General features: G+C 49.6%; 2 protein-coding genes across 3 annotated transcripts in view; one reads left to right on the top strand and one right to left on the bottom strand.

The window, feature by feature from the left end:
• The window catches only part of LOC102475126 (UDP-glucuronosyltransferase 1-6), a 67,999-nt gene that overhangs the window by 16,159 nt on the left and 42,587 nt on the right, over positions 1 to 9,253 (bottom strand). The window contains exon 2 of one of the 2 annotated variants that reach the window (XM_014585250.2): positions 142 to 148. The exons of the other annotated variant lie outside the window; for it this stretch is intronic. Within the exon in view, the coding sequence (XP_014440736.1) occupies positions 142 to 148 (7 nt within the window). The remainder of the gene's footprint in view (positions 1 to 141; positions 149 to 9,253) is intronic. 2 annotated transcript variants of the gene reach the window in all.
• LOC102481593 (dnaJ homolog subfamily B member 3) overlaps positions 8,799 to 9,253 on the top strand; it is a 1,078-nt gene continuing 623 nt past the window's right edge. The window contains exon 1 of the mRNA XM_027769357.1: positions 8,799 to 9,251. Coding sequence (XP_027625158.1) covers positions 8,923 to 9,251 — 329 coding nt within the window. The 5' untranslated portion in view covers positions 8,799 to 8,922. The remainder of the gene's footprint in view (positions 9,252 to 9,253) is intronic.

Genomic DNA, 9,253 nt, shown 5'->3' with positions numbered 1-9,253 from the left:
AGTGGCTGCCTCCCATCGGGACCAACAATATCTGCCCGGCGCGGGACACAGGGGGCCCCAGGGCACACAGCAGCAGGCCCAGGACCAGCAGCCGAGGGCCCGGGAACACAGCAGCCATCGTGCCCTTGCCTGAGGTCCTGCCAGGAGCCTGCCCTCTGCATTTATACGTACAAGTGGGAAGCTGCACAAGTTAATGTTTGACTGGGTCACATGATCACAGCTGTCTGTCTGCAAAGACAGCAGGAGGTTTACTTTCCCAGATAGAGAGGGTGGAGCGCCTGTGCTTCTTAGAAGATGACATCACTTGATCTGGCCGGAATTCCTTACTCCAAGCACACCCGGAGTGAACACACAAAGTACCTTGGATCCATTAAACAAATAGGCTTTTGCTCATGCAGTTGGTTCCACTAAATTGGTATTTCCATGGGACAAAAAAAAGGGTTACCAGAGAGGAAAAAGAACTATGTGGTGACAAATTGGACTTCCTTCACAGAAATGAAAGTGAAAGCCCATTAGAAAGAAGAGAACAGGGCCCTCCTTTGGCCCATGGACACCTTTAAGAAAGGCCTCTTGACATCTCACTCAGGCTGTACCTCACCACGTGCATATTTGTTGTTATTCACCCAACAACACTTACGTATGGGCTCTGGCATCCTGCTGGGTCTTCAGGCTGCAGTGGAGACCACCACGGATGAGCCTCCTGCCCCCAGAGCTGAGTCCAGTGAGACTCAGACTCAGGAGTTAGACAGGTCAACGGGATTTCCAGGACAGTGGAATGGACAAGGAGGGGAATGAGCAGGGAGGGGCAGCGGCCAGCGCCAATGCAGGGGTGGAGAAAGACTGGAAGGGAGACCCACCTGAGTGTGCATGCACAGATGTTTTCCCAAAGACAGAGCTGCATTCGGACAGAGACAGCGGAGCTATCGTCTGTAGCCAGGAAACCTAATCAGATTGCAAACTGGAGCGAGCTGAGCTATGCCCGTCCCACAGCCCGATGTCCAGGGAAAATAAGACACTGAGGAAATTCTGATGACCGAATTGAAGGTAAAGGGGAGAGGCAAACAGAAAGGATAACACGAATTTGCCTTTCTCGTGAGTGTACTGTGTGCCGAGTAGGCTCTAAGCATTTCACAGCACATTTCTTGGAGTCCCTTAGACTGTTCCTAAAAGGGAGATACCATTAGGGCACTAGGAAAGTTAGGACTTTTTTATGCAATTATGTATCAGGACTTCCCGACGACCCAATCATTTCCCCTTTTACAAATGAAGACACTGAGGCAGAGAGCGGCAGAGAATATCCTGTATTCACCGAATGGCAGAGCTGAGATTCTTGCTCTGGACGACTTCCCCTGGCCTCAGGCAGGGCCTCATCAGTGACATGTAAGCCTCTGCGTGAATTTACAGCCAGCTAGAAGTCAGAAGCAAAGCTGTGATCCCCACGGTCATCACCCAGTGGAAATCAATGGAGAGAATGAGATGGCAGGCAGGGCTTCGAGGCTGAGGCCAATGGGCTCACCCAGCGGTGCCCACCACCAGCTGGTGCCCCAGAGGCCAGCGGAAGGATCGGAGCACAAGTGTGGTAGTTCCTGAAGAAAGGCCACAGTGGAGTGTGCGCAGAACTGAGCATTTCACGCTCTTGTCGGGCTCCACTGCTGTTCTGCTCCATGCCAGGAGGAAAGCACATTCAACACTTCATCCACAGACCTCCTGGCCGCCCATGCTTGGGGATGAGCTTGGAGCATCACAGAGAAACTGCTAACCTCAAAGCTTTGGTGTCCTGTGGGACATCGTGACCAGCCCCCTCTCAATCTCATGTTAGAGTAGGTACATAGAGTCCCCTTTCCCTGGACCACCATCCTTCCTCAAGACCACCATGCTTACATGTGTTTTTACAGATACACACATGCACACACACATACACTACTAAGCACCTCCCCATTCTTAAATGTGCGTGAATTTACAGCCAGCTAGAAGTCAGAAGCAAAGCTGTGATCCCCACGGTCATCACCCAGTGGAAATCAATGGAGAGAATGAGATGGCAGGCAGGGCTTCGAGGCTGAGGCCAATGGGCTCACCCAGCGGTGCCCACCACCAGCTGGTGCCCCAGAGGCCAGCGGAAGGATCGGAGCACAAGTGTGGTAGTTCCTGAAGAAAGGCCACAGTGGAGTGTGCGCAGAACTGAGCATTTCACGCTCTTGTCGGGCTCCACTGCTGTTCTGCTCCATGCCAGGAGGAAAGCACATTCAACACTTCATCCACAGACCTCCTGGCCGCCCATGCTTGGGGATGAGCTTGGAGCATCACAGAGAAACTGCTAACCTCAAAGCTTTGGTGTCCTGTGGGACATCGTGACCAGCCCCCTCTCAATCTCATGTTAGAGTAGGTACATAGAGTCCCCTTTCCCTGGACCACCATCCTTCCTCAAGACCACCATGCTTACATGTGTTTTTACAGATACACACATGCACACACACATACACTACTAAGCACCTCCCCATTCTTAAATGTTCTTCATTCTTTAGGACCAAAATTCATGGTGGGCAGGAAATAGGTAGCCATGCTTTTGTTCCTTTTGGTCTCCTTATCAGCAATTCTGAAGTCCACGGTCCAACGTAAACTTCAAGGATAATAATTCATCCAAAGCCCCAATGTCATGAGAGTCCTGTCGATAACTAGGATCAAAGGGTCTGTAAGCACACAGTCACCTCTGTGATGGTTTAATGACTTCCCTACATCCTGCAGAGCCTCAGAGGTTTTTTTTTTTTTTTTTAAGAGAAATTGTTGCTATAGCGCGTGCATGCTTGCAGGAGAGACAGAGAGACAGAAAGAAGAAATCACCTCCCAGGGGAGCTGGCCATGCCACAAGCCTTCAACTTCATCTGTTTTTTTTAGGATTCTGGGCAGGCACGCACATGCCCCCTCTCAATCTCGTGTTAGAGTAGGTACTGAGAGTTCCCATTTACTGGACCACCATCCTTCCTCAAGATCACCAAGCCTCCATGTGTTTTTACACATACATACATGCACACACACATGCATTCCTATGGGCCTCTCCACTCCCACATGCTCTTCATTTTTTGGGACCTAAAGTCATGGTGGGCAGGAAGTAGGTAGGTATACTTTGCTCTTTTTGGTGTCCTTATCAGCCATTCTGGAGTTCACGGTTCAACGTAACTTCAAGCATCTGTTTTTTTTAGGATTCTGGGCAGGCACGCACATTCCCCTGGTGTGAGTTTTAAGCTGCTGGGTCCGGGACTCAAATCATGGTAGACTACGTGGGAGTTCAGCAATGTAATCGTTATACCATCTGCTGATCCCAAGCCCCAGAGTTTTTGAGGTGGCTGTGTACCTGGATAGTTTGGGGCCCAGCTCTGCCCCTCACCAGGGAATGTTGTTTATTTCAAACCAGGTATCCCATATCCAAGAAGCTTGGGACTACACGTTTCAGGTTTCATGTTTTCCGTATTTGGGGAGATCTACCTGCACAAAATGAGATCTCTTGGGGATGGAACCCAAGTCTAAACAGGAAATAAGGGTCTGTAAGCACACAGTCACCTCTGTGATGGTTTAATGACTTTCCTACATCATGCAGAGCCTCAGAGCTTTTTTTTTTTCTTATGAGAAATTATTCCACGTGTGCCATCATGGCAATACTCAAAAGGCACTTTTTTCAGATTGTGGAGTATTTGGATTTTGGTGTTCAGGATTAGCAGAAATCACCTCCCAGGGGACATGGCCATGCCGCAATCCCTCAACTCCATTTTTTCCTCAGGATTTTGGGCAGGCACACACATTCCCCTGGTGTGAGTTTTAAGCTACCGGGACCAGGACTCAAACCATGGTAGACTACGTGGGAGTTCAGCAATGTAATCATTATACCATCTGCTGGCCCAAAGCCTCAGGGTTTTTGAGGTGGCTGTGTACCTGGATGGTTTGGAGCCTATCTCTGCCCTTGACCACGGAATGTTGTTTGTTTCAAAACAAGTATCCCAGATCCAAGATGCTTGGGACTACACGCTTCAGGTTTCATGTTTTCTATATTTGGGAAGATCTACCTGCACAAAATGAGATCTCTTGGGGATAGAACCCAAGTACCAGAGGAGCAGCATGAACACTCCCCTTGCCACTTGCAACGCATCTACGGGGTCTCAGGAAACAAAGCCAACTTCCTGACTCTCTGGCACTATATACTATTATATAAGACTGGTTACATCAGGTCAAATATGAAATTTTACACTTGTGGCATCAGGGCAATACTTAACAAACAATTTTTTCAGATTTTGGAGCATTTGGATTTTGGTGTTCAGGATTAGGGGTTCTCCACCTGCAGTCTGAGTGGCAGGCAGTCCACACTCCCTGTAAGGATTAGGGCTGAGGACCAGCACCAAGCACCAAGTAAGCCTCCTGCCCTGGAACCTGAGAAGATGCAACACCACGTACCCATTACTCACTCCCTCACTTACCAAATATTCACAGAACACGTGAGTCCTGCTGTGTGCCAGGCACTATGCCAGCAGCTGGGCCCAGGAAACCAAGTGAGGAATGGTCCCTGCCTAGAAGGAGGGCTCCAGTGGGCAAAGACCAACCCAAACCAGGCAGTTCCAGGGCAGGACAGTGGTGCTCTGATGGCCGAGGAAACACATGAGGCAGTGACGTGGTCTTGCGTTGGGGTCTGCTGAAAACTGGGGTTCCACAAAGCACTCCCGAAACCCATTAGGAGGTGCTTTCCTTTTCAGCTGAAGCCAGAGTTGGTGCCTACACCACTCGTACCCTCTTAACTCCTTTGATGGGATCAGAACAAGACAAGCAGCATGAACACTCCCCTTGCCGCCTGCAACGCGTCTACGGGGCCTCAGGAAACAAAGCCAACTTCCTGACTCTCCAGCAGCATTTCGTTCTGTTCTGCCTGTATCCGGCTTCAGTTTGCACATCTGCCAGATGACGGATATGCACAGAACTTTTGTTTTAGCTTCTTTTTGCCATAGATCTTGTGAGCTCACTAGAGACAGAGACAGAGAGAGAGAAAAAGAAATCACCCCCCAGAAGATGGCTGTGCCACAGTCCCTTCTACCCTATTCTCTTGGGATTTGGGGCATGCACGCACATGAGTCCACTGTGTTTTTCAAGGCACCTATTCCAGGACTCAAACTGCACAGTTGGCCATGTGGTTTCCAGGCATCTGAATTACTGCAACACAGCTGGCCCTGTAATATTCTTATAGGCTGGGTTTCCACTCTGCAATCACTCTGTCACTCAGCGCCAGTCCATGGCTGTGCAGGGAGAAACACTCGGTAAATGCTTCCACACAGATATGGCTTCCCTTCCCCCTTTGTCCTGGGCCTCACATGCAAGACAGCAAGTGCTGAATCTAGATGAATCTACCACTATCTCTCAGACCCCCTGCCATGGTCCTTTTCCTTTTCCTTTTTTTTTGGAGAGGTTTGTTTGTTTGTTTGTTTTGCTATAGGGCGCGGTGTGTGCTCACCACACAGAGGGAGACAGAGAGACAGAAAGTGGGAAATCACCCCTCCCCCCAAGGGTGATGACCATGCAGCAATCCCTTCTCCTCCATTCTTCTCTTGGGATCTTGAGAATGCACGCACATGCACCCGATATGAGTTTTAAGCCACAGGTCTGGGACTAGAACCACAGTTGACTACATGGTAGTCCAGCAACATAGCCATTACACTAACTGTTGGTCTCCCATGGCCCCTTTTCAAGGCCCCAGCCCACAGAACTCCAACCTCTAACCATCTCTCTGTCATTGCACAAGCTGCCCCTGTACCTGTACCCACTGCCACTTCTGGCATCTTGGTCAACAGCTTCCTAGGAACCAGAAGAAAATCCAGACTCCATGGTCTTGCCCTCGGGACTCCCTGGGTAGACTCAGGCCCACCTGTCCATGCTCATTCCTTCTCCCTAGCCCTTCTTCTTCCCTGTCCTCTGCTCCTTACCCTCCAGCCATTTTGGATCACTTGCCTTTCTAAAACTCCCTTCGCACTGTCCTCAGTTGCTTTGCTCATGCTGGACTCTACTCTACCAGTTTCCTACTACTGTTTATTGCGTGGTTACCAAGTGCCAAGTCCAGTGACTCTCCTCCATTGCTCAAGATGATTACAATTGGGCAGTATGATCCAGTGAGATAGCACGCACCCTCTAGACCCACCACCCTGCATGATGAAACCTTAGAAAGTTCATGGGTTAATCATTTTCCAGTAGACCTAAGTGACTTTTATTAGTGTGTTGCCTCACAATTTATTGCAGACAAGACTATGGTGTCAAGGACAGAATATAGAAATGGAGAGAACTCAGGTATCAAGAAATGCCGAGAGAAAAATCATGACCATGACACAGCCGTTTTAGGGGAAATAGTAACTTTATCCCACGTTCACCTAGAGCACTAGTCACCTAGTCTACAAGTTTTAATGATTTGATACACATTTGTGGACATGCCAGGCTGACCATACTAAAGTACTAGCTCTCAAAGATTGAACCATGGAATGCTAGGAACCTCTGAAAAACAGAGAGAGAGAGAGAAATAACCCCCCAGAGGGATGGCTATACCCCAGTCCTTTCTACCCTATTCTCTTGGGATTTGGGGCATGCACGCACATGAGACCAGTGTGCTTTTCAAGCCACCTGTTCCAGAACTCAACCGGCACAGTCAGCCATGTGGTTTCCAGGCACCTGAACCACTGAACCTAAAGCTGGCCCTGTAATATCCTTAGAGGCAGAATTTCCACTCTGCAATCACTCTGCCACTCAGTTCCCGTCCATGGCTGTGCAGAGAGAAACACATGGTAAATGCTTCCACACAGATATGGCTTCCTTTCCCCCTTTGTCCTCAATGGAACCACAATTGACTACATGGTAGTCCAGCGACATAGCCATTACACTAACTGTTGGTCCCCCCTGGTCCCTTTTCAAGGCCCCAGCCCACAGAACTACAACCACTAACCATCCCTCTGTCACTGAACAAGCTGCCCCTGTACCTGCACCCACTGCCACTTCTGGCATCTTGGTCAGCAGCTTCCTAGGAACCAGAAGAAAATCCAGACTCCACGGTCTTGCCCTCAGGACTCCCTGGGTAGACTCAGGCCCACTGTCCATGCTCATTCCTTCTCCCTAGCCCTTCTTCTTCCCTGTCCTCTGCTCCTTACCCTTCAGTCATTTTGGATCACTTGCTTTTCTAAAACCCCTTCACACTGTCCTTGCTTGCTCATGCTGGACTCTACTCTTACCAGCTTCCTACTACTATTCATTATGTGCTTACTAAGTGCCAAGTCCAATGACTCACCTCCATTGCTCAAGATGATTAGAACTGGGCAGTATGATCCAGTGAGATAGCACGCACCCTCTAGACCCACCACCCTGCATGATGAAACCTTAGAAAGTTCATTGGTTAATCATTTTCCAGTAGACCTAAGTGACTTTTATTAGTGTGTTGCCTCACAATTTATTGCAGCCAAGACTATAGTGTAAATGACAGAATATAGAAATGGAGAGAACTCAGATATCAAGAAATGCCAAGAGGAAAATGATGACTATGACACAGCTGTTTTAATGGAAATAATCACTTCATCCCATTTTCACCTAGAGCACTAGTCACCTAGTCTACAAGTTTTAATGATTTGATATACACTTGAGATTAGGGTTCTCCACCTGCAGTCTGAGTGGCAGGCAGTCCACACTCCCTGTAAGGATTAGAGCTGGTCCAGGCTGACCATACTAAAGTACTAGCTCTCAAAGATTGAACCATGGAATGCTAGGAACCTCTGAAAAACGTTCAGGGGAATTTTGCAAAGTCATGACAATTTCCATAACATAGATGCATTTGACTTTTTCACTCTCACTCTCTTCTAAGTGTACACTGGAATCTCCCAAAGGTTCCAGGCATGTATGATACTGCAACAAATCAAATGCAGAAGCTGGGTTGGTCTATCACCTAGTGGGTAAGGGACTTGATTCCACATGGTTCAAAGTCCAGTACCAGTGGCTTGCAAAGCAAAGGAGACTCATTTGCATGCACATTCCAAACCTCCAATAGGATGGCAAGATGGAAAACGAGGGATTGCAGATACACCAGTGCTATTGGGCGGGACTGCTTACTCCTTCTGTCTCTGCTTGCCTCTTCTGCAAGCAAACACACCCTCTGTCAATTAAAAAGAAAAGCACAGAAGTGGACAAGAGAATCTAGTGCCTTCTACTGAGCCTTATACTAAGGACAGATGCAAAACCGTAGAACAATGCTCTTTTTCTCACTAAATGTTTTTGTTTTAAAAAATATATTTTCTCATCAAAGTATTATTTTTATTAGCATGGAATGGATATATTGTTATGACTAATTAGACCAATGAATGCAGTCTTTCGATTTTCAGTTTTATTATCTGGCGCCATACATCCTACAGACACAACCCACCTAAACATAAACCCGAGGCCAAAATGTTTGAGAACTATTGTCCTAGGTCTCAAACGCCATAACTCCTCTAGCCCAGGGTCAGATAAAACCCACCCCCATCAACCTATCCCTCCCCAGGCCTGTTCTAAAGCCGACTTTAGGGAAAATATTTCCTAGGACAGCCAGGCAAGATCTCCATTTCCCGCCGAAAGTGCCCTTTTCTTCCCTGGAGAACAGGGCTGGGGGGTAGGTGGGCGGAGCAGGTGAGTGGGCGGGGCCTGTAGGCGGGGCCTCCGCACACCGCAGTGAGCGTCCCAGAGCCCCTTGGTAGGAGTCAGCAAGCTCCTCGCGTGGCATTCTGGGATGCGGTGCCCAGACTGGCCTTGACCAATAGGACGTGGCCACGTCATAAAGGGCGGTCCCCAACACACACCTCCCAGAGGCCCAGCCTTCCCCACGCTGGGGCCGCGCGGTTCTGCCCGCCGTGCTCTCCTGCCCTGGCCCGCAGCCTGCGGCCCTCCGACATGGTGGACTACTACCAAGTGCTGGGCGTGCCCCGGCAGGCCTCGTCCGAGGCCATCAGGAAGGCGTACCGCAAGCTGGCCCTCAAGTGGCACCCCGACAAAAACCCGGAGAACAAGGAGGAGGCGGAGAAGAGATTCAAAGAGGTGGCTGAGGCCTACGAGGTGCTGTCGGACGCCAAGAAGCGGGACGTCTACGACCGTTATGGCCAGGCCGGGGTGAGCGGAGGCGGCGGCGGCGCGCCCTTCCACGACCCCTTCGAGGACGTCTTCAGCTTCCGCGACCCGGCCGACGTCTTCAGGGAGTTCTTTGGTGGCCGCGACCCCTTTTCCT

The sequence above is a fragment of the Tupaia chinensis genome, unplaced genomic scaffold (assembly GCF_000334495.1).
Source record: "Tupaia chinensis unplaced genomic scaffold, TupChi_1.0 Scaffold149383_1, whole genome shotgun sequence".
Taxonomy (NCBI): Eukaryota; Metazoa; Chordata; class Mammalia; order Scandentia; family Tupaiidae; genus Tupaia; species Tupaia belangeri.
This window is presented reverse-complemented; position numbering and strand designations above follow the sequence as displayed.